The sequence below is a fragment of the Sander vitreus genome, chromosome 3 (assembly GCF_031162955.1).
Source record: "Sander vitreus isolate 19-12246 chromosome 3, sanVit1, whole genome shotgun sequence".
Classification (NCBI taxonomy): domain Eukaryota; kingdom Metazoa; phylum Chordata; class Actinopteri; order Perciformes; family Percidae; genus Sander; species Sander vitreus.
The window spans coordinates 31687727-31712173 of record NC_135857.1 but is presented as its reverse complement, the minus strand read 5'-3'; the positions used below and the strand labels follow the sequence as shown (position 1 = coordinate 31712173).

The 24447-nt window shown below is 42.4% G+C and overlaps 1 protein-coding gene across 1 annotated transcript in view; it reads right to left on the bottom strand.

Moving 5' to 3' along the window:
• Positions 1 to 1507: 1507 nt before the first annotated feature.
• Positions 1508 to 24447, bottom strand: part of sptbn4b (spectrin, beta, non-erythrocytic 4b) — an 81461-nt gene continuing 58521 nt past the window's right edge. Inside the window, exons 25-42 of the mRNA XM_078246988.1 lie at positions 23367 to 23630; positions 19936 to 20160; positions 19416 to 19505; positions 17383 to 17661; positions 16805 to 16935; positions 15715 to 15919; positions 14729 to 14974; positions 14115 to 14249; positions 13179 to 13423; positions 11875 to 12013; positions 11330 to 11414; positions 10914 to 11110; positions 9310 to 10331; positions 8896 to 8956; positions 8331 to 8587; positions 4065 to 4235; positions 2823 to 2865; positions 1508 to 2665 (exon numbers count right to left, since the gene is read on the bottom strand). Coding sequence (XP_078103114.1) covers positions 2348 to 2665; positions 2823 to 2865; positions 4065 to 4235; positions 8331 to 8587; positions 8896 to 8956; positions 9310 to 10331; positions 10914 to 11110; positions 11330 to 11414; positions 11875 to 12013; positions 13179 to 13423; positions 14115 to 14249; positions 14729 to 14974; positions 15715 to 15919; positions 16805 to 16935; positions 17383 to 17661; positions 19416 to 19505; positions 19936 to 20160; positions 23367 to 23630 — 4113 coding nt within the window. The 3' untranslated portion in view covers positions 1508 to 2347. The remainder of the gene's footprint in view (positions 2666 to 2822; positions 2866 to 4064; positions 4236 to 8330; positions 8588 to 8895; positions 8957 to 9309; positions 10332 to 10913; positions 11111 to 11329; positions 11415 to 11874; positions 12014 to 13178; positions 13424 to 14114; positions 14250 to 14728; positions 14975 to 15714; positions 15920 to 16804; positions 16936 to 17382; positions 17662 to 19415; positions 19506 to 19935; positions 20161 to 23366; positions 23631 to 24447) is intronic.

Sequence of the window (24447 nt, the reverse complement as noted above, 5' to 3'; positions counted from 1 at the left end):
AGTAGCAGTGATATTAAAACATTATTGGTATTTGAAATGATTTGACGAAGATGCTCCTACCAGGGCAGGAAAGTAACTTTAGTTTGCCCATCAGCCTCTGCGGCTGGTGCTTCCTAAAATTCCCCAGCTGCATTTACAAGTTTATTAGACTCTGACGATTCTCCCTTCATGGCTTTGTGGTGAGCTTTACAAGCAGGGTTTAAAATGAACGTTTTCCTCCACCAGCCAAATGGCTAGTGAATGTTCAGATTTCACCAGCCAGGTGAATGAAGCAAATCTACCAGCCACTTGCATATTTTACCAGCATTTGGCAGGTAGATGGTGCTAATTTTGAACCCAGAAATATAACATAAACTGATGCGTGGATGCTGAGTCAGCAGGCTGCAAACGCAAGCTTCTATTGATGAGTGATTTCTCTTCAAGCAAAACATGCAATCTCACAACTTACAGACAGTTCAACCCCCTTTTTCTTAATATTTGGTCCGTCTGATATCCTGGCTCTCAACGGTGTGTCAGTTCATTCATTCATTCATTCATTCATATATTCCCGTCTAATTCTACACTAATGAGATGTTGACCTGGACAAGTTGACGACCTTTTACACTCTGGAACACGTTTATAACCTTTGAACTTTTAAACCTGCTGAGTTATATTCTTCTGTGTGTGTGTGTGTGTGTCGTGGTTTGGACATGTCTGGAAGACTGAGGTGGCGTCTGAGGGGACAAACATATTAACATGTGAAGCACACGGTAAGCACACACTAACATAGATAACCTGAGAGCTATGGAGACCCTGGGAGCGGAGAGCAGCAACACACACACACACACACACACACGCGCACGCACACGCACAAACACTGCACGCAGAAAAACAAGATATTTTGAATTCTGTATAAAAAAAAAAAAGAGGACGCAACAGATTTGGGAGAATAAATCAAAGAGAATAACCAACGAGTTGTTTGATGTTATAAGAGAATAAAAGAGTAGATGACGCCTGTTTTCAGCCTGAGGGCCTCATTCATTAAAAACATGCCAGGCGCAGATTTTGTGCTTATGACCAAAGCCAAACATGTAATTTATGGGAAATGGATTCTTGATGCTAAAATCAGCAGGTTACAATGAATTTCACCCACTTCCTTTGAGATATCGAAACATATACATATTTGCCTCTACAGCTTTCTAAAATATGAATGCTTTAGTTTGTTTTTGCCTTTTTATGTGTTTTTCTTTAAAGTAAAATGAAATGAATGAGACCCCTGGGAGCCAGAGTCTACCATCTGATTAAGTTTTTATCTAAGAACTGTACATGTGTTTTTTTTTTTATAATTTAAACTTGGGAGCCCAAGTGGCTGCAGTGACCACACTGTCTTTATGTCAGTTTAAACATCTTGTGACCCATCTTGCACAAATGTAATCCTAAATCCTATTCAAACGAAGGGAAGCTGCTCTGTTTGCTCTTTGTGGGCAGAGTTCAACAATTCAAGCTAATTTCAGGGGGGATCTTTCTTAAGGGTTTCAAGCCTTTAGATGTATTTTCTATGACTTTCTGAGCAACAATGAAACATTTTTGCTTTGCTCTTGTTTCTTGTGTTCCTGATTGTTTTGAAGGTAATCACCCTGGTTGGCCATCTACTCTTCTCTCGTCTTAAATCATCATCTTTCCACCTTTCTAGAATCAGCTCAGTGCTGTAGCTGTTTATCAGTGCTGACTCATCCGTAGTGAACTTGGATGAAGTTTGTATGTCTGTAAAACATTTTGGCATAATTTCATTGTCTTTCCATTTTCTGAGCAGTAATGAGACATAGTGTAGGATGAAAGATAGATACAGTAGATATGACAGACAGACAAGAAATACATACATGTACAGCTCATCTCATAGAAAAAACAAACATGGAACAGAATGAGCTACGTTTTCTCGCACTACCAGCAATCAGACTTTGAGCTAATGTAATGCATGTCCCGTCTCTCTCTCGCGTTAACGCTGCCCGAGGTTCAGCAGCACGGAACTCTCTCTGCAGTTCTCTGAAACAGCCACCGGGGGGGAAGGGGAGGGGGGGCATAGGTGGAGCGTCAGTGACTCTGTGTGTTCTCACAGAGACACAGAAGAAGAGAGAGAAAGAGAGAGAAAGACGTCTCCTGCACCAAATCCGTCCTGTCCGTCCTATGAGTGAGCCTGGGTCAGTCCTTCTGTCCTGTGTGTCACTTTCCATCCAAACACAACCGCTTTGTTGACAGTGTTGGAGGCGGAGAGAAGGAGGGGGGCGTTCACTACCATTCTATGGCCCCGCCTCCTATCCGGAGTTCACGGTTCACGAATTCAAATCCCGAGATCGATCCGTCGCCCGGCTCACTTTTTCTTAGCGGACTTTTCCGAGCGCTTTGCGTCCGACTTCCCTCCCCGCTCTGACCTCTCCGACCGTTCGCCCCTCTCTCTCTCCTTCTCCTTCTCTCTCTCTTTCTCCTTTTCTTTATCTGCCCGCTCGATCCGATCGGCCCGGTCCGAGCGCTCGCCGCCGCGCTCTGACCTGTTGTCCGCTTTGCTGCCGTCGCGGCGCGTGCCCTCGTCTGTGGATGAGGTAGTTGGTTGGGGCTGACCCCATTTGGCAATCTCCTCGTGCTCCGTAATACTGCCGGTGATGTTGGTCACCCACACTTTGAGGTCGTCCTGCGACCGAAGAGAGGGATCACAGATGTGAGATGATTTACTGTTTACTGACATGCATCACATAACTTCAGGTGTCTCAGTGATTTTACATTATGTCATCGATAAAATAAAGCCACTGCTATTTCGGGATCAAATTAGAAAAACAAGAATGTCTCACCTCATCTTTTGCATGAAACAAAAACTCACTGCCGTCCTTCGTTCTGCAATAAGAGGAGAGAAATTGAACTTACAGTGTAGTGCAAAACATGTTTGGTGGATAACTTTAACTAGAAGAAATGTTTTTCTCGGGAATATTGCGGTACAAGACAAGTCTTTTTCATCTTGTTTCTACCAGTTACTCATTATTCATAACATGCTGTTTGCAGTTTATCAATAATAATAATAATAATAATAATAATAATAATAATGTATTTTCTTTGTGACACACTTTTATACTAAGAACTGCTCTTGTGTAGGTAATTCCAGATGGTGGCTAGATCGCTAACTACATTAGTAGCTAGTGTGCTAGTGAGTTAACTAATTTACCAACTGGAACATTTAAGAACAACACAACCTACTGAATGGTGCATCATGACCGGTAGGCCCTTGTTAACCTGCCATCCCCTAGAAGCAGAGAGAGTGCAGTCGCAGAGCGGTTCTTTAGTTGAAAATGTTATTGTAGTCTGCCTGACTCATTGATCCATGATCTGACTGAGGTTTGTGCAAGTTAGAATCTACGGCCCGACCATACAGACAGACTTTTTCTCTGAGTTCGCCCCTTCTGTCAGTTTTGGTTTGAATCTATAATATTCTCTAAACTACGTATACAGCTAGGAGGGTGGGTGGTATTAAAAAATACAGAACTGGGGGTGCCTGGGTAGCTCACCTGGTAGAGCAGACGCCCATATATAGACGTTTACTGGGGCGACCTCTAGCTTACCCAGTAAGAGCGTGCGCCCCATGTTGGCTCAGTCCTTGGCAGCGGCCAGGGTTCAAATCCAACCCGAGGCCCTTTGCTGCATGTCATCCCCCCTCTCTCTCCCCCATTTCCTGTCTCTCTTCAGCTGTTCTAAATAAAGGAAAAAGCCCTAAAAATATCTTTCAAAAAATACAGAACCAAAAAAAGCCATTTACGGGGCGGTTCGCTAGTCACAGGTGAACGAAACGAACTGGGTCCACCCCCCCATGTTAAAGATAAACAAATCACCAACTGATCACGAGTGACTGCAAACTACACGACACCGCTTCTTCCATTTTTATTTCAGCTGTGGGAAAACCAATGTAGGAAACAGCAAAAAGTGATAAGCAATTTTAAACCCAGTTCTGTAAAAAAAAAAATAAAAAAATAATCACACTTATGCCTGTGTTTAAAAAGTACAATAAACAAACAGTAAACACGAGTATGAAAGCAGCTCCTCACTTGAGCGTGAAGACATTCTTCTTCTTCTTGTAGCCGTTGGTGACGTCGCAGTGGCAGTGGGAGAGGTTGAGCAGCGGCTCGTTGTTGTAGGATGTGGCGGTGTTCTTGGCGTCCTTGTAGAAACCCATCTCCCCCTTTTTCAGCACGCAGTACAGGTTGACCCATGACCTGCTGTGGTGTGGGAAGGCGGGAGGGGTGAGGGTAGGGAGAGTGGAGGAGGAGAGGAAGGTGGAGGGGAGGAGCACGGGGAAGGTGGTGGTTGGGGGGGGGGGAGATGGGAGGAGTCAGGAAGAGCTGCAGAGTCGCTCTCGCTAAGCTAACACCTCACTCACCTGACCAGAGCAGACAGGTAGGTAGGCGGGATGGACCGGCGCCAAGAAGGGAGGAGGAAACACACTGCTGAACAAACACAGACGAACGGACGGGCACACAGACGGACGGAGGAGGAGGTGGGGGATGGAGGGATGGGGAGGGAGACTACGTACAGTTCGTGTGTCTCTGTGTGTGGGGCTTATATATGACTTACCTTGGAGGAGACGAGAGGAGCAGCCAGTAGCACCGAGGAAGAGAAGAGAAAAGAGGGAGAGTTTGGTTAAATGGCATTTTGGCAACAAGACAACTTAAACTCGTAGTCATGCTTCTTTTCCATCTTTGAGCGTGTTTACATGCACACAGCATTCCAATCAATAAGCTTACACCCAATTATAGGTATTATTCAGGGAAAGCTGTCTGTGTGCAGCTTGATATCTCAATTTCAAATACCTCTGTGAACGAACAATGGAAACAGAACTTGACTGGAGAAGACCAACGGTGCATGTGATAAGGTGTCTGCATTGCTGATATTAGCACTGGTTTCAAGTGTTCAAGTTATTCATTGTCATGTCTGTCACAACAATGACAGAGAGGCAGTTATTGGCAATGAAAATCATAGATCTCAGGCTCCCTCCAACAATGCTCATTAAATACTTATAAAAAGAAAATCTTGCAGGTAAAACATGAGACATGACATGTCTCAGATGACACAGATGTACAATAATTGCAAAATTAATAAACTGAATGTAAACATGAATATAGTAAATGTGGGTAAGTAGTATATACATCTAGAGATGTAAACAGGTAGTAAAACAGTAAGTAAAAGCATATAAAGGTAAGTGACATCTACTACCATCTATTATGCTAAAATCCTAAAGATAAAGAAAAACAAAATGAATGACAAGATTCTAATTTTCTATTCATACACATAATATGGACACACAGACTAATCAAGACCCATCTCGCACAGTGACACAGTACGGAGCCCCTAAGGGGATATGAGCAAAAAAAAATCTAAAGTTTAGTTTCACGTGCTCACATGAAAGTTTTGTGTGAGCACATGAAAGTTTTTCGTATACTGATGTAGCCTGGGATACAGCATAGTATCGTGATATTTTCCCGTGGCAATACAGTACTGAATCGATACAGGGACGCCAAGTATCGATCTATTATCATATATAAATTGCACATGAGAATTTAACTTTTTGGTACTAGAATAATAAAATCAATTGCATATACTTTTAAAATTGAAGTGAGATGAACAAACAGAGAAATGTATCTTTTTTTAGATAAAACAGATTTGGGACAGGGACATCATTTGAAGATGGAAAAAAGGTAATAAATTGCAATATATCGCAGAATATCACAATAGGTTTAAAATCGCAATAATATGACACAAGTATTGTGATAACATCGTATGGTGGGGCCTCTGGTGATTGCCACCGCTACGTGAAACTAGTGACTGACAGATTTAAACATCATGATACACACACCATTCACATGCACCGTATCCTATTATAAGGAACGCTTGGTTATCCTGAATAATACCAGAATAATAATGTGCACATAAACATACTCAGTGCCTCGTCATGTAGCTATGTAACAGAGACAGGTTGAACCTCAATTCTTTCTCTCGGACTAACTGCATCCTCTCTTTCTCAGTATTGATTGGAGGATAAGGTCTGAGGGCCCTCCCCCCACAGACCTTCTCCTCCAATCAAAGTTGAATGTAAAGCAAAAAGAGAGCATACAATAAGACAAACGAGGAGCTGTTTGGAGATTCACACTTGTCCAGATTTAAGCCATTCAGGATTATGCTTTACCTTGCCATGTACATAACAGGGCATGTACATTTGAGACATTCATCCATCGCTTTGAGTGGGACTCATCCATAGCTGGAAGGGGATGAGCTTTTAGCTGTGCGTGGTCAGCCCAGCCACTAGAGGGCAGTGCAGAGAAAGACTTTGCCGTTGGTGTCTCTCTGGAGGAAGCAGGGCGGTCATCTATGGAGGCCAGGTAGTCTGTGTGTGTGTGTGTGTGTGTGTGTGTGTGTTGTGTGTTCAGCCAGGCTAAGCAACACAAGGCAGTGTACGCCACCAACTGCTCCATCAACCTCCACTCCCACAGCAGTCATCAGCCAGCACGCCAACCATTTCTGTTGTGCTTTATTCTGTGGCTCGTGTTAGATCAGGAGGCATCTTAAGCATCATGCATAATGTTTTCCATGCGGTGAGATGTCTGCGGGTTGCTGTTTTAATTCATGTAACTGTTGTCTTCAAGTTCTGATCCTGATGATCAGAGATGACATACATCAAATATTAAAAAGCTACAGCCTGATATGAGAATAACCTAGTGTCTGGAGTGTCTGCTGTTGGCACTGTCAATGGGATACTCTAATGTTTAGATTTCTGCATGGGTGTTTTTTTTAAAGTAATTGCTTAAAGCTGGGGTAGGCAGTTTTCTTGAAAACAGCCCTTCTCCTGCAGCTCTTCAATCTCTGTCCTCAGCCCCTCCCTTCATGAAGTAACCTGTACGAGTACTAGTCATTCATTTCAATCATCCCCATCGTGATTGTGATCCCAATGTTGTTAAATAGCGTCAATTCTATGAGACTTAACGTCCTGTTTGATGACATTCTGTGATTTGAAGTTCTAGCTAGCTACATAAACATGAACTAATAAACTTTATCTGAAGGGACGTGCATCTGCGTTGGTAGAACAGCCAATACAATACTCTCTGAAATGACCTGTGATTGGCTAAAGTCTAGTTTTCTCTCACAACACTTGAATTACCATATGCTGAAAGGTTATTATGGAATTTTTGCCCATTGACACAAAAAAAAACTGGGCTTCTCCAGCTTTAACTTTGGAAGAAACTACACACTTACAAGCTTACAAACTAGCAGTGCCACTTAAAAAGCAACAGTAGCAGCGCATTTTTAAAAATGACCATAATGACTTGATAAAATGATTGTTCTGTACAAACTATGAACTGACAGGCACTGCAATTTCTATGTTCAGACAGATCTTATTAAGGTTCGGAATCAAACAACACTTTCTATTTTTAACTGGTTAGAGATCGAAGGCAGTGCTGAGAGCAACAACGCAACAAATAGTGACACATTACTTACTCACTGATAAACCTTTCCATTGTATAATCCTAATAATGTGACTTCTTCATGTATGTTTGTCAATTACAGGAAACATTAAGATGTGCCACACATTTGTCAATGTTCAATTTCTTTGGAAGCAGATGAAACTGACAAAATACCTCTTACTTCCACTTTGTAGAATGTAGAACTTTTTCTTATGTGTTATCTAGTAATCAAAATAGGTGAAGAAATGATAACGTCATAGCATCCCTTGTATCTAAACATATGTAAACCTTAATGTATGCATGCTTCTAAAGACACACAGTATGTCTGCTGAGAAAATCCAAAGCTTAGCTGAGTAGTGAGGTGTCATGTGTCATCTGCGCTGGTGACAGTCATGCATCTGTTCAACATGTCAGACGCAGTGTCAGCGGAGTGTGTTAGCTTGTTAGCTTAGCATGCTGGAGTCATGCCCCTGTCATTATTGTTGAACCAATAAATGGAGGGGGCAGTGATGTCATGAGAAAACAGACAGCGGAGATACGACGTGTGTGGCAGTAAAAAAGTATTTAAAAATCAACAACAATCGACAGTAAAGACCAAAAAGGTTTAGATTTAGCAACAACAGGTGGAATGTAAAAGTCATGTTGGTATCATTTTATGTGAAAAAAAAACCTGACAATATGTGAGTATTTTGTGGTAAACCCGACCCATCTGTGACTCCGAGAAGTACTAAATTAATCAATTGATCAGAATCCCTAAAGTCTGATACTCATGACACCAGTGTCCATCCTCCTCCTCAACGACTTCTATCATCTGCTAGTCCAGATGTTATGCTCATCATTATGACCCTGAACACCCACCTATTGGTGCTCTTTTTCAGGGTCTCGATGTCCAGCTTGCGGAAGAGGAAGCCCTCGTGGTGTGCGGTGTGTGTTGGTGGCTGGGGGACTGCCGGGCTGCTCTGGGCCGGAGCGGACCTGGACCGCCGCGTAGTCTCTCCTGGCTCTTTGGGTCGTGGTCGACGCCTTGGTTTGGGTCTGTCCCGAGCCCGAGGCCGGTCGAGACGGGAAGACTTCTCTGGTACCCCGTTAGGCACTCGGGGAACCTCACCACGGGCCTGAGGGTGGGGAGGGGTGATGGAGTCAGTAGGAATTTGGTTCATGATTTAAAAGTAATAATCTTTATTAAGTCTTTGATGGTGTGTTTTACATTTTCATTATCTAAAGCACACATGCATGCATGTTCTCAGGTTATCACGGCTGACTCTAACCAGTAACCAAACTAATCTACCAGTATCATCCAATTCACATGTACTCTCTGACCAGCGCACATTTGCTTTTGAGGTGTGAGTAGATGATGGCTCTACAATAGCTACAATATGCAACACAAATAACCAGTGTGAGTATTTTGATGAAATGCACAGACCTGTGCTGCTTCTCTTTCTTGCAGTTGCTCTACAATTTCTGCCATGGTGGATCTCTTTTCTCTGTAGAAAAAAAAAATTAGAAATTGCAAAATTAGACATTGACTTCATAGACACATTGGAGTTCAGTTGAGCTGTAGATGAAACATATTATTAATATCTTGCATTCTTTTCTTGCAAAAGTATCCAACTGTAATGCCCTACATGGCCGACATTTTAACAGTGCTCAGCAAAAATATACACTAGGTTCCAACTCCGAAAAGTGTATTAAAACATCTCTTTAATAAGATATCCGTTCATATTCTGTATAACCTGCTCCCAGAGACCATATCTTAAAATAAGACAATCACTTTATGTGCTACATAACACATTAGACAGCACAACCTAACAGCACCTCAGTACACTCAAAGTCTCACCCTCCTGCTGAGCGTCTGTCTGAGTGCTCTTTCCCGGTGTCATGCTCACTGGATTCCTGTCTGTCCGGCCGGTGTCGGTCCCTCTCTCTCCGCCGGCCCTCATGGCCGCCGTGGCCCTCCTGCTCACTGGAAGTTTGCCTTTCCAGCGTCCGTCTCTCCCGCCTCTCGGCCTGTTCCCTCCACACCTCCTGAGGAAGCTCGTCCCTGCGTGCCTGGATCAGCTGCTCGCTGGACAGCTGCCGTTCTATCCTGTGGTGGGTGTGGCCCTGGGGCTCAGTGGGGCCCAACAGGTCAGTCCTGGACCCCCGAGACCCTCGGGTGGGCTCGCTGTGCAGGCGCTCCCTCGGCTCCTGAAGCACCACCTCGGCCATCACAGCCACCTCCGCTCTCTCTGTCCCTATCTCTCCCATCATCATCTCCCTCTCCCTCCCCCTCTCCCTCTCCCTCGCTTTCTCCAGCCGGCTGGCCACAAGCAGCGGCGTCACCGCATCATCCAAGTGTTTAATTTTCGGTTGCCGTAGGTACGTGGAGGATTTCACCTCCAGTGTCCTCGCTGTCTGCACTGGCTGGAGGTGACTCATCACCTTTGTCGCTTGGTCCCTCGCTGTGCTGGCACTCTCTCGCACCTGGTTGGCTGAGACTAGCATGGCCGCCGTGGCAACTGAGGCGATCGAGGAAGGTGCGGGCTGGCCTAGTCCTGCAGCTACACCCACTACGCCTCCGTGCCGCGCCTCCAGGGTGTGGCGGTAGCTGGAGCCGTTCATCACAGGGGTGTAGTTGGCGACTGTTGACCCCAGCCGACAAGCCACAGACGAAGGAGAAGGTGTGGGCGTGGCAGGTGAGGGCGAGGGAGGAGAGTTGGCTTCGTTCTGCTCATAGATGGTCTGTCTCATGACGGGGGAGATCGGGAGGCGGGGCAGGGTGGATGCATTGGGTGAACCATCTTGGGGGTCCAGGAAGACTTTACGACCCAGCAGAGGGGTCGGGGGTTGTTTACTTTGCTCTGCTTTCAACTTTTCCACCTGCAGAAAGATGACAGAGCCCGCTTTAAAATCAAACTTTGAGACTAACGAGTCACTTAAGGCTTTAGCATGATTGAATGATATTGATATTTTATGGAAACTGTATCTCTTTACATATTTGGAAATCCTAAGCTTTTAGTTAATGATTATAGCATGTCAGAATTTACAACTGAAGCGTGATTTATGGGTCTGCATTAAATGGATGCCGTGGCTACGTACTTAGGTACGTGGAGATACCGACCCTACGGGTTAACTTTTCCTGCTACAGATTTCTGACCGTGGTCAGAAAGCACAGGGCAGACACTTTGTTTCTCTCACTATGCCTCTGGAGTTGGTACTCGCTCTCACTCGCTCTACCACACACTCCCCACGCACACACGCCGGCCCTGCTATTCTCTTAATGAGATCGATGCACACACCAACGCACAAGTATTAACTTCAGGCCACTTACGTAGGCTACGGCGAAAGCTCTGCATGGAGCCTCCGCAGAACCATAAATCACGCTTTAGCCTTTTCAGATGACAACTCTCTTTTTCTGGCCAGATTGCATATGTATTTACACAAGGATAGTGGTGATATTACCGTGGTGAGTCGTCGCAGTGAGCTGAATCGCTCTTCCCAGGTGGCGGCGGCTTTGCGGAAGGCTTCATGCCGACGAATCAGCTGCTCCACCTCGTCTACACTCGCGCCCAGCTCGTTGCTGCTGATGAACGGCTCCTGAGCGGTCAGCCACGCCTCCGCCACTACCGCCTCCTGGGCAAACTGGTGAACTTCCAACACTGAGGGGAGGAGAGACAAAAATAATATTCAAAAGCAGATAAAAAAAAAACTTTGTTTGTTTGTTTTTAATTAGAAATTCTTGGCTTGAACATTATGTGTATTTATACTTTATATGTGTTTATCTGTGTGTTTGTACATCTGTGTATATTTATAAAAGATTGTAAGTCTGTGTGTGTGTGTATGTGTGTGTGTGTGTGTGTGTGTGCGCGCGCGCTCACATTGCTGTAGAAATTCCCAGTGCTTGTCCCACTTCTCAGACATCTCATATTGTTTAGCAACCACCTTGTCCAGCCTCTCCTTGATCTGAGAATCAGCAACATCAGAATCACAACATCACAGGAGTCAAAATTAGTGCTAAAATAAGAACAATGTTCAGAATATTACCAGGCAGTATTGTTGTGTATATTTAAAGTATGGTCCTAGTTTTTAGTTTTAACTTGTTGTATTTATGTGTGACTTGGCTGCTGCAAAAGTCTGTCTGTCTGTCTCTCTATCTTAAAATGTAAACCAAAAAAGATGTCGCTTGCTGTTAGTTTGCTGAAAGTAAAAAAAAAAACCTTATCACAGTTTGTTTCCACAGCAGTTTGGCTGATCAGCCCAAATCCCAAATCTAAACACACACACACATATACATACATATGCAGCAGCAGCAAACATCGTTGGCAATTTAATTCACAATATTATTATTGTGCTGCACTGCTCCAATTTCTCTTGTAGATTATTAACTGTAATTTACAATAATTATCATATCTCCTGCTCTCACCTCTTCAGCGGCTGGGTTTCTAGCAGCCAGCAAAGTTTTGCCCGTCTCGATACACTCCAGGGTGCTCCGTCTGCGAGCCTCCACTTCACTCTTCAGACTCTGGTGATAATTCATCAGCACCTCTACTGAGGACACGTCCCTGCAGGACCCACAGAGCACACAGACACTTAGCTCACTGGTACAATCACCTATTTAGTTTTTCAATGGTGTGTGTTGCTCAGAGAAACCTTTAATCCAAGAGGTACATTTTTATTTTTTTAAGTTTTTAAGTTGATGATGAGAGAAATATCAAAGCATCAATTACCTTTTCTGTTCTAACAACTTGGTTTGAGATATATATATATATATATATATATATATATATATATATATATATATATATATATTATTTTTGAACATTGATTGATTAATGTAGCTGCTTAAATTAGGTAATATTGCTGTTGATGTCGTGAGCTGTTTTAAGGAGTCCTGCTGTTGAGGCTCAGTGGTAGAGCAGGCACACATATACTTAGAGGTTTATGCCTCGACGCAGAGGTCCAGGGTTCAAATCTGACCTGTGATGAGTTCCTGCATGTCTTCACTCTCTTTCTCACCTAGCTGTCCTGATGTCCAAATAAAGGTGGAAAAGCCCAAGAAACTCTTTTAAAAAAAAAAAGAGTCCTACTGTTGGCTAATTGTTTACACTAGAATACAAAAAGGCCAGTTTTCCTCTACATAGAATACTTAGGTCCTACTTTTCAGTGAGAATTTCTTATCTCTTATCAGAAATGTTCTTCTTTAACTTGAAATAAAAAGAAAACACAGATAACTGTCTATTTACTGGTATACTGGTAATTGTACTGTATATCAGCTGCTAATAACAGTCACATTTAACCTAATTTGGATACAGAGTCTGATGCAAACTGAGAGCCAACATCACACACTGCCACTACCTCTGGTCCACTCTCTCTGGAGTGGACCATTATATAATAATTGATGTACATTTGAAATAGATTTTGGGTATGAGGGAGGAGTTCACATTCACATTCACAATTACTGAATTGCATACAAACAGGGTGGGATTAAATAAGTTTATACTTCTTCCCACTTCTTTTCAGATATGTAAAGTTGTTATTATTATTAATTTATTGTCTCGTTAGTTGTTGTTATTGATTTGTTTAGTTTTTATTTCTTGTCTGCTGTTCTGTTCTTTACATATTCAAAATCAATCAATCAGTCAATCAATCAATATAGTATAGCTTTTGTATTATCCTGTGAAAGCCGTACATATTTTACACCATACCATCTTGATTTAGTGTAGATACCTGGGCTTCTCTCCTGTCCCTATCTGACAGATGATCGATTCCATCCACATGATCTGATCTCGGACCATGCTGAAGAACCTCAGCTTGTCTGTCTCAGTGGTAATCTGTACTCGACACTCCTCGCAGGACGTCAGCAGCTCTTTCCAGAACTGCATCACTTCATGCTCGCGGCATAGGATAGCTTCGGCCTTCTCGCCGGCGTACACCGTCCTTAGCTGAGCCGCACTCTCCTGCAACTGACGCACCTGGCAGCGTGGGAGAGCAGATTTTAGGAAAACACTAAGCTGAGCAAAGAAGAAAAAAAAAAAATAGAAAGGGTTTGTTTTCCAAATGACGCACAAAACACAGCTGCTCTGACAGCTGTGTTCAGTCTGGCCAAATGTCACTGGAGTTGACACAGCAGCTGTAATTTTGCAGCGTTCTTCAGTAAAATGTACCACTGTTTCTGTTCCCCAGGTGCATGACAGAGACTACATAAAGCAAAATGAAATGCAGAGTAAGTAGCCATGAAGATTCAGGCTTTCAGATTCAGAGTTTTTAACTGTCAATCAACTATAAAATTAATTTAATTAACAGTTGTGAAATAATGACAAATGATTCACATCAAAGTTCCAACCATACCTGTAACAATAAAATGTCTGTAAAGTAAAATATCAGTATACTGGGACAGGCAATTTCATCATGTAAATAATATTTTTTGAGGTGGGTGAAGAGATATGAGACAATTGCTATTTTACTGATTCTAAATGATCACCTCCACCTCATGTCTGTATGAATGTGAGGCACAGCTTGCTAAAGAAAGCGTACGTGCTAAACAAACATCTGCTGAGTTACAGAATGATCTTTCACTGAGGGAAGTCTTTGTGAGTCTTGAGGTCAGTGAATGCTGAAGCAGTTCATTTTACATGCTGTCTGTTAATGTGCATGTTGCTGTACTTGCGTGACCAGCAGCTGTATGTCCTGTTCGAAGCTGTGCAGGAGTCTCTGCAGGGTGCTGGTATTGGCAGTGCTGCCCTGCCGAGCCTGAACTTCTGGCAGCCTTCGATGTTTGTCCTCTATCTGGGCCAAAACCTGAAAAATACAGCAGTACATACGTGTTCCATGTATACAGTGTGTGTGGGGAAAGTAATTTCTGTATTTAGCTGCAATATTTGTCCTCTACTGTAAAACAACAGTGTCCTGCCAAATTGTCGTAAAAAGTGAAAATCAATAATACAAAGATTCTGCATACCTTAAAAATTTAAAATACCTTCTACAGGGCAAAAACACCGAATAGATTGCTTACTTTAAAAAGAAGCTGGTACATATACTTAGCAGCTCATTAACATTTTCTTGCTTTTTTGTCAGATGTTCGAGCTGTTCTCACCACAAAGAGGGCCTTCTTGCACCAGAAAACACTAACATTTTAGATGCATGCAATTATACAAGATATTACACCGGGCTGAAATCAGTGTAGAAAATATAATAAAGTGGTATCATTGCACCATTGTATTATATCGCATAAAACACCATATTATATCTAAGTTTTGTTTGTTCTTCAGGTGTCTTACCTCTCTGCAGTCAGAGAAGAACTTGTGCAGCTGGTGTGAGGCGGCGAGCATCTGCGCCCGAGTCTCCATGAGCTCCAGCAGGTCAGCCCAGGCCTCATTCACCCCATCCTTCCATTCGGCGATGGTGGCGGCCTCTGAGTGGCCATAGTCGATGAGCTCGTCCACCATCTGGTTGACGGCCGTCACTCGCTCCTGCCCCACGCTGCCCGTCTCTGACGCAAACTCCGTAAACTTCTCCTGCAGGACCTGGAGGTGCGACAGGGGAGGAAGTAAGAAGGGAAATATAAGAATATTAAATTCTCCACATGCCGTAAGTTGTTTATTCACAGAGAGAAGCAGATTTATTAGCTGCTGTAAAAGAATAAAACTAATTGTTTAAAGTTGGTGCAATTAACAGTTGTAACTTATAGTCGTAACAAATAGTCTATATCGACGATGTTTCATTCCCGGGATTGTTCAGGTGTAGCCGGAAGATCCGCCAGATGTCCCCCATTTCGGCCGGATGTCCTTCACCTTCTGCTTCCTTTGTGTTGGCATTCTAAACCCCGGTGGATTTATGAGGACTATGGTTAACTGCTCCTCAGATCTCTGCAGGGTAAATCCAGACAGCTAGCTAGACTATCTGTCCAATCGGAGTTTTCTGTTGCGCGACTAAAACAACTTTTGAACGTACACGTTCCACCAAAACAAGTTCCTTCCAGAGGCTGTTTAGCAGAGGCGCCATACCTGCGTCTGGCGCTTAGCACCGGCCATGACGATTGTGATTGATTTAAAGACATGTCAATAAACCACAGCACGTTTTTCTCCCACCCCAGAATGCTGTGTGGACTAGCAAGACGCTCCTCCGCAGTGCTGTGGAGGAGGTTCTGGCAATGCAAGACTACGTAACAAACAATCAAAAGAGACCCGTGTTGTTTTTCAATTTCAACATGTGACTTTCTTAAATCTTGTATTCACTCACAGACGCCATCTGTTGACACACTTACAGTGACATGCTCATAGTCTTGACCCAGTTCGGGCGAGCTGGCGACCACCTCCTTCTGAGCGATCCACTGCTCCAGCTCGTCCACCTCCCTGTTAAGCTGGTAGAGCCAGTACTGCTGCTCCAGGCGGCTCTTCCTCTCCTCCACCAGGTCCTTCAGAGACACGTACAGACGGTCGATCTGGGACTGACGCTTGCTGATCTGTTCGCTGTAGAAAAGAGGAACTTAGATCACATTTCTTCCCCATTCTGATGTTTGGTCTAAACAACAACTCTTAGCAATTGCTGCATGCTTAGATTCTTTTTTTGGGGCTTTTTTCAGCCTTTATTTTGATAGGACAGCTGCAGACATGAAAGGGGAGAGAGAGGGGGAATGACATGCAGCAAAGGGCCGCAGGTCGGAGTCAAACCTGGGCCCGCTGCATTGAGGAGTAAACCTCTATATATGGGTGCCTGCTCTACCAACTGAGCTATCCAGGCACCCATGCTTTTATAATTTAAGTACATTTTTAAAACTTTCAGTTGCTGCACTGCATGATGCACAGATGGAAACATTTATGTCTTGACACGTTTCTTTGTGTCAGAACGTTTTTTAGTTTGCCATCATCTTTTATTTTCAAAAGTTGAAATTGTCAGAAACAAACAAATTGCAAGAAAAACAGCAGTGCTTGCTGTCCTATACAGTCCTATACAGTAATTAAAATATTGTCTTTGCCAGGATTAGGCAGAACACCACATAACTCTTGACCAATGCTACATGCAAACATTTTTTGCACTGTACTGTAACTGTTGGTAATCCTCTTGTTCACCTTACATTTGAAATAACAGTAACAAAAACAGCTTGACAGCAGTCCACACATTTGTCCTCAACAGGTCAAACATAACCAGCAAGATTCATTGAAAAAGAAGTTTAATCAAAAAGAGTTTAATCAACAAAAATATATTTGTTTCTGATTAACTTTGACAACTGACTTCTAAAATCAAACACTTTCTATTTGGTCATAAAGCAGAAGATTAAGAGCATTCCTGTCATTTATTTTGTGGTGACAGAAATTCTCTGTTTATAGATTGTATATGTGTGTTTACATGCTCACCAGTCTGGATGCCCCATCTCCAGCAGCTGTCGACACTGCTGCGACAGCAGGCCGATGGTCTCAGCGTAGTCCTCGATGGTCTGTTCTAGGACTAAGTGTTTCTTTAGCAGCTGAAGTGTGCTCGGCTCGTCCTGGTGGGAGGAGGAAACAACACACACAAGGACGAGTTTCACTTTAGAAACGTAGCACAAATGCTCAATGCTGCCTCCATGTATAAGTCTAAGTAAAGAGAAAATAGCCATGCTCAGATTAGGGTCCCACAAAATGAGATGAATATTAAAGTACTACTGATGATTTTAGATACTTTGAGACTGGCAGAGGCTTAGCAGCCTTTGCAGGGACTTGTGCAATCAGGGGAGTCATAATGACTGAAATTTGATGACGAAATGATTACCTGATTTTAACTGACTAACTAAATGCCGTGATTTTGAACCAGATAATGAACAATTCATTAGTTGCGTTTTTAATTTCATTAATTTATTATGAAATTAATTTAATTATTAATTTAATTCCAACTTTCAGACAGTCGCCCACACACACACACACACACACACACACACACACACACACACACACACCTTCCCCTTCTCCTCGTTCATCATGTGTAGCTCTTGCTCGCTCAACCAGGCCTCCACCTCGGCTGTGTCAAAGTAGTACTGCTGCGCCTGGTACATGGCGTCCAGGACCAGCTGCCTCCTCTCGGTCTCGGCCCAGAGCAGAGCCCACAGCTGGGCCAGCTGGTCATGGCCCGCCCTGACACAGTCGGCCTCTGGGCTGCGTATGGAAGCGATGATCCCCGCCCTTTCCAGGACGTCTTCGATCCTGCTCCTGTGGCCCTGCAGTTCTCTCTGAAGTGTCTGGAGGAGAGCAAAGGGCAGGGGCGGAGCTAGAAGTGAAATATTATTGGTCCCCCCTGGTGCTCTAGACCAGTGGTTCTCAACCTTTTTTGGGCCAGCACCGCCCTATCCATTATCCAGGTCTCTAACCGCCCCCCATCAAATAAGATGTAGGCTAGTTGCCCCGAATATTAATGATTACGCCCTAATATTAGGCCTATTATTGTTGTTACTATTGTTATCACAAATAATCAAAAAATCATATCATTGAATGACAAACAACATATTTATTAATTTCCCAGGTATCAAAAAAGTCATGTGAATAGAAATTATATTTACAGGTGTTTAAAAAAATGCAACCCTTTGACATTCAATATAAATTAGGTAACAGCAGCCAATCAGAACTAGATATGCAACATTCAAACTTCAATTAGGTATTACAAACACTAATAGTAGCCAATCAGAAATAGCAAGCAGATTCAAATTTAAATCTATAATCGAATTGTTCCAACGGACACAAGCTGCATTTATCAAGAGGTAAAAGCAGAAGGATTTACTTCCGAATGGAAATAAGTTTACAACCTTTGAAAGTTAGTGGGAGCCCTTTGTTGATGCTTAGAAGAGTATAGGTGTGCTGTCGCCTGACTTGCGAGTAAATGGCAGAAAAAAACATTTGGAGAGACGCAACCCCACATTGCGCTGCGCTTTGAGAATCCCGTACAGTCAACAGTAACATCAATCTATCGTCTATCGCTTCCACAAGAAAGTTTTAAAACACCAAACACAAGCCCAGGCGATGTCTTTCGCTCGTCTTTTTTCTTTCTCTCTTTCTCTGTGAAATGAAGCTGCCTTCAGGTGCAGTAGGAAATATTGTGTTCTATAAAAGATCTGATGAAAAACGTACTTACTGTGAAATATAAAGTCTACTTGTGCTACATTGGGGGGGTTAAAGAACACAAAAGGACGTTGCGGCGATTTCTTTTGTTTATCTGAACGCAGCATCACACTGAAGTACGGAGCTCATTTAAGATGATGCTCTGACGTCCCGTTTCCATGAAGGCAGCACGGTGCTGCGCCAAACAAAGCTGACAGAAGCACAAAAGAGAAGAATAATGAGTAATGATCCACCGTCTCATCCAGTTGCAGACCACTGTTTTTTACAAGGAGTTTAAAGTGTAAACATGTATTGTTATTGTGAATCTTTGGTTTAAACTAGCTTTCAAACAAACGCCTCCCAAGGGCACCTCAATGCCCCCCTTTCCAAAATATTGCTTCCAGCGCCCCCGTCATCTTCTGAATGCCCCCTGGGGGGCGGTACCGCCCCCGTTGAGAAACACTGCTCTAGACCAATCCTTTGGGCTAGAGTGCTGTCAATCTGACAACTGTGATTTTCATTAGTTCAGAGTACTGTCACTTGGCTGCCTGTTGTGGCAATCTTCCCAGCCCGTGTCACATGACCAATTAATGTTTCCATCCCATGATGACTATCAGAAATTCTGATGCCATGGAACCAGCACTGGAATTGTTTTTTAAAAAGTGGCAGGCTAAGCCTATAGAAAATGTGTATTGTATAACAAGTGAAACTAATAATGAATGTGATGTTTTATTTAGCAGAATTACATTATGTTGTTCTATCCCATTCAATATTTCCACTATTTCTAAGCAGATTTTCTATGCTGTATTCTGATAAAATGATTCGATATTAGATTATTGGTCCCGCCCCTATGCCACCCCACTTAATAAATCCTGGAATCGCCCCCAGCTAGAATTCTTACCTGGTTCTTCTTCATGAGCTGCTGGACTGCCTGCAGAGAGGAGCCGTGCTCCTGAGACATGGCCATTGGGAGGCGCTCCTGGACCCACAACTACAACCATAACATTATGACACACAGACGTAAATACAGATGTGCATGTTGTGAGACAACAATAAATTAATTAAGCATCCAGGCTGTGACATGACGAAATGTATACACCCTGAAGGCTCCTGGTTTCCATTATAGTGAGTATGTATGAGTAAACTTGTACTGCTCCTTTTGTGGATATCTGTTATACACAGTCATATTGTGGGAACTCCCTTTTGGGGATACATGTCCCCACAATGTAAATCATTTAATTCAGGGTAAGATTTGTTTTAAGTGTAAGGTATGGGTAAATGTTGGGATAAGGCATGTAGTAGTTATGTTGAAGATAAGTGTCAGTCTCCAAGGAATGAATGCCAGTCAATAAAATGTCTCTCTACTTGATGGAAACAAGTTTGTGTATGTGTTTGTGTTGGCCAACGGCCGTCAAACTCACGATCTCATCCTCCAGGTCTCGTCCAACTTGATGAACTTCTTTGGACGCCAGCAGGATGCGTCGTCTCTCCTTCAGCGGCTCGATCAGACGCACCATCCTGGCCTCCACAATGGCTTGACGCTCTGCAACCGTCTCCTTGATCTGCGTCTGCTGTGGGATGGAGGCCACCTGCGCCTGCAGCTGCCCCACCTCCTTATACCACTCCTCCATATGGCTCTCCATGGTCTGAGGGGGAGGAGGAGGAGGAGCAGGACGGCAGGGGAGAGGGGGAGTAGAGTCAAAGTTATCAAAACGGACGAAGCAATGGAGGATGTGTTGATGGGGAGAGAGGGATGGAGGTGGGTGAGAGGAAGAGAGAGTAAATTGGATGGAGGTAGAGAAGAGACATGTTGCCATGGGAGACCAGATAAAGATGGGATGAGTGGGATGTGACAGAAATGCAAAAATGAGTAGTTTGTCGTTGTTTTGACTCCCAGGCGACAATTAATTCATGTGTAATTTTATTTTAATCGCTCTTATTTCTGACATAAATTTAAGATTACTTCATTTATCTTTATGTCATTAAGAAACCAAAAATTGCTATCTATATTAACCTATCAGAAGGAGGTTATTACACAGTATAAGCTAGACAGAAGTATAAGTATAAAGTTAATTTGTGTAAGTACAAAATTATAAGGGAAAAACAATACAAAAAGTAATGACACAGCTTGTGGCCCATCCAAAGAGACAGGGTAACAACAATCACAATAAGAATTTATTCATAATTGTTTGCTTGTAATGCCTGAAATTTAAGCATTAGTTTAAATGGCAAAACGATCACAACAGAAACAATACATATCAATAACTACAATCTCTGTATTATGTCTAGTAATTATATAATTCTAAAAAATTAGATTATTTTATTATATAATATATATATATATACATACACTATATAATATAATTTTCTAATATATTGAATTGAATTATTGCTTGTGTTGAGTTCTAAAATGTCATCATTTAAAAAAAGCATGAAAGCAAAGATGAGACTGAAAATAACCCAGAACAGCGAAAGAATAATTGATGGACATGAAGTGTAGTGAAGTTTACTGTACCCCTTGCCAGGATGGATGCTGGGTAGTGGAGTTTGGTGTGGAGTTAGGATGATGTGGTAAAGCAGTGCTAATGGCGGCCTGTTAAAGGAAGCTGTAAGCGGAATGCTGTGGGAGAGGAGAGTGAGACATGTCCGGTGAAATGATGAAGTAATGAAAGGATGAATCTGTGCGCCGTTAAACCCAGGTCACACCTGCCTGCTGTTGGCTGTGCAAAGAATTGGACTCCTCCAAACCGCCGCTGTTGGAGGGCAAGTGACGAGTTACATCCCAATATCACACGTAGAGGAAAAAGGACCTTTTTACACCACGTTTACTACCGTGAAATTAAACCTAATGGATATTTAATTATATAATATTAAGTTATTGGACAGGTTATGGGTATAGAACAAGAAAAGTTGTGTTGTTGAATATAGATATAACTAGACGATACAGGGCTGTGTACACCCTTCACACGCCTTCAGCTACTGTACGTATGTGTACATGAGTATTTTGCAAATCCAAATAACAAAAAAAAATGCTTTGAGAATACAGCTGGGGTCAATTGAAAGCTCTTAGCTTTTCATTTTATGTTTAACCATTCGTTTATGGTGAATGGACTGCACTTATATAGTGCTTTTTTCCAACTTTTCAACAGCACAAAGTACTCGACTTTACGCACACACACTCACACAGCAAAGATGGCGGAGCTGCCATGCTCATCGCAAACAATTTTGGTTCTTGAATCAGTACTCGGTCAGCAATTGCTAGCTCATAAGCTACGCAACTACATTTCAAATTCATTCCATATTCTTCCTGATAAAAATAAAGTGTAGTTGCACCAGTTCAGCGGTGTACTCTCTCACCGCACACCATCAGTCTGAACAGAATAACACATGATCAGTGTTAGGTATTTAATTACTAAAGTAAATTTAAGACTATTCAATGTGAACGTGTAACATAAACAATTATTGTTCTATAGTGAAATAACTAAACACAGGACAAACAGAGATGAAACTGTATCCAATCAATCACAAAACTGTAAGCTTATCAAAGAACATCAAAATCTGTTGATTTAATTGGCAAACAATAATAAAAAAGATGTTAGCATCTGTATTTAAAAAAATATACTTATCAATACAATATATATATATAATACTTATATATACAATATCTTCCACTAATCAGTATTTGTAAAATGATCTTGGGATGAAACTCTTATGAAAGCTCACCGGGTTGGCATGAGTGCTGATGGCTTATAGTGTTAAAAAAAACATCAACACAAATAAAAAATGTATGTTGGCGTGAAAGTAAAAGCGCCTGACTGTGCTGAAATGAGATAAAAAGCATTGAAGGCACCCAGTGAAAAATGCAGTTGTTGTCATTTCCAGACATGATGTTTCGTTTAAATATTAATGAGAGGAGGCCATCACTGTGTGGAGATAATAACGTGAACAGTGAGACAGACCATGGCCCGGGAAAGGGAAGTTTGGGGTCCCCTGCTGGAGCTGCTACCCCCGCGACCCGACCCCTGATAAGCGGATGAAGATGGATGGATGGATGGACAGTGAGACAGAGTAAAGAAGCAGTGCTACAGAGTCATATTCACAATTTAGGTCAAACTATTTAGAAAAGTGTTGAAATTCCTTTAGCCTAGAAAATGAATACTTATAACAAATATGAACTATGTTTTTTTAGCCCAATATTGCACAAATATCTGGCAAAAATGCCTAGTAATGTGATCATTAGCTGTTTTTGCTATGGCGAAAATTAGAGAAGACCACAGAAGTGCCAGAATAATGCTTGTGTAATTCATAAAGGAAATAGAGACACTTGTTATCTCATTGGCTGCTTGTCAGACTGACTAAAAGGCAAAAAAACTACCCAGAGGAGAAACAGAGCAGCATTGTCATCTAATTGACATGCAGAATCCTCCACAAAAATATATGTACTCTATGTTAACCTTAAAAATGGAATAAAAGAAGCAAACGTGAACTTCATCTGGAATCACCGAACATGCTCTTGAATTTCTTTCCTGTACCTTTAAATATTAATGTTTATCTTGTCTTTGTAATGTAATAATCTGTAACCTAGAGCTGACCAACTTATGGGATACAGAAACATACATTTCTGTTAAACAAATATAAAGCTTTTTTATTTTTGTTTTATTATTATTTTTTAATCAAATTGTTTAGCACTCTGCTTATGCAGCCTTTGAAAGGATCAGAGCTCAATATGTTTGAGAATGAGTAAGCTTGAGGTTAGAGACACAGCACTTTAAAAGAGGACTTTTGGTTGAAATGCCTGCGAGAATAAAATGAAGAACATTTTTTAACATTAGGTTTTTTAAATCCTACGTACGTGTAGTTTTTTCAGCTGCTTGTTGACAGTGGTGAGGTCCTGTCCCTGGTCCACGTAGGCTAGTTGACACTCCAGCTGGCCCAGTCTCTGGTCCAGGCTTTCGTAGCTCTGCACCAGCAGGTCGGCCTTGTTGGCCTCAAAGAGCTGGCGGGCTTTGGCCTGGGTGGTGCTCTCCAGATCCTGCCAGCACTCCCTGATCTCCTCCAGCTTCCTCCGGACCACCGGGCTGAGCTCCGGCTTCTCCTGGATCAGCTGCTGGCCCTCCTGGATGGACGGGAGGAGGGAGGGACACAGAGGGGGCGGTAACACAGAGGTTCAGACCTTTCATGTTTTAATAGGAAGCGACCATTACAGGCGATAATGACATACAGACCCATAGGCGGATGAGCAATGGAGCAGGTGGCATTATTCAATTAGCAAAGTTATAGTTTAGCTACCCTACTTTTTATCTTTAAAAGGTTGATTATATTTAAAGGCCTCATGAAATGAAAAATGCATTTTTCCAGTGTTAACTCTCGGTCATTGTTCAATTTTGAGTATTTTTACATTTTAATCACGGTCAGTTCTCATCCTGTGAAACGGTTTCAAAGGTTTGATAACTCATCCTGCACTTGGGGGCGTTTACTAATTTTACGTCCAATAAAAATGTTTTTTCAAGTTTTGATGTCCCGCTCCCATGACTACAAATCCTGCCTGTTACCCGACCGGCGCATTTAATAAGACCAACATGGCTTAACGTTACGCTTTTCTAGCTTTTTGACATGTTACATTCAGCCTGAATCAATGTTCAATTGACTATTTTCAGCAACTGACAAAAACAATAAAAAAATAAAAATTACACATTTTTAGGCCACCCTTTGAGTTGGTTCAGTCGAACCCGTCGCTGATCGTTTGCTACAGCATGCTTTGGGTGTCAATCACAGTCTGCCAATCCACACAGGAGTCTGACACATTTCATTTATTATTTCATTAACTATTATCGTGGACTGAAAACAGAACACAGGAAAAGATAGGCTAGCGTATGTTAAATGAACCTGCTTGGTCCACTGACTCCACACAAACTAAAAGTCAGATTATACTG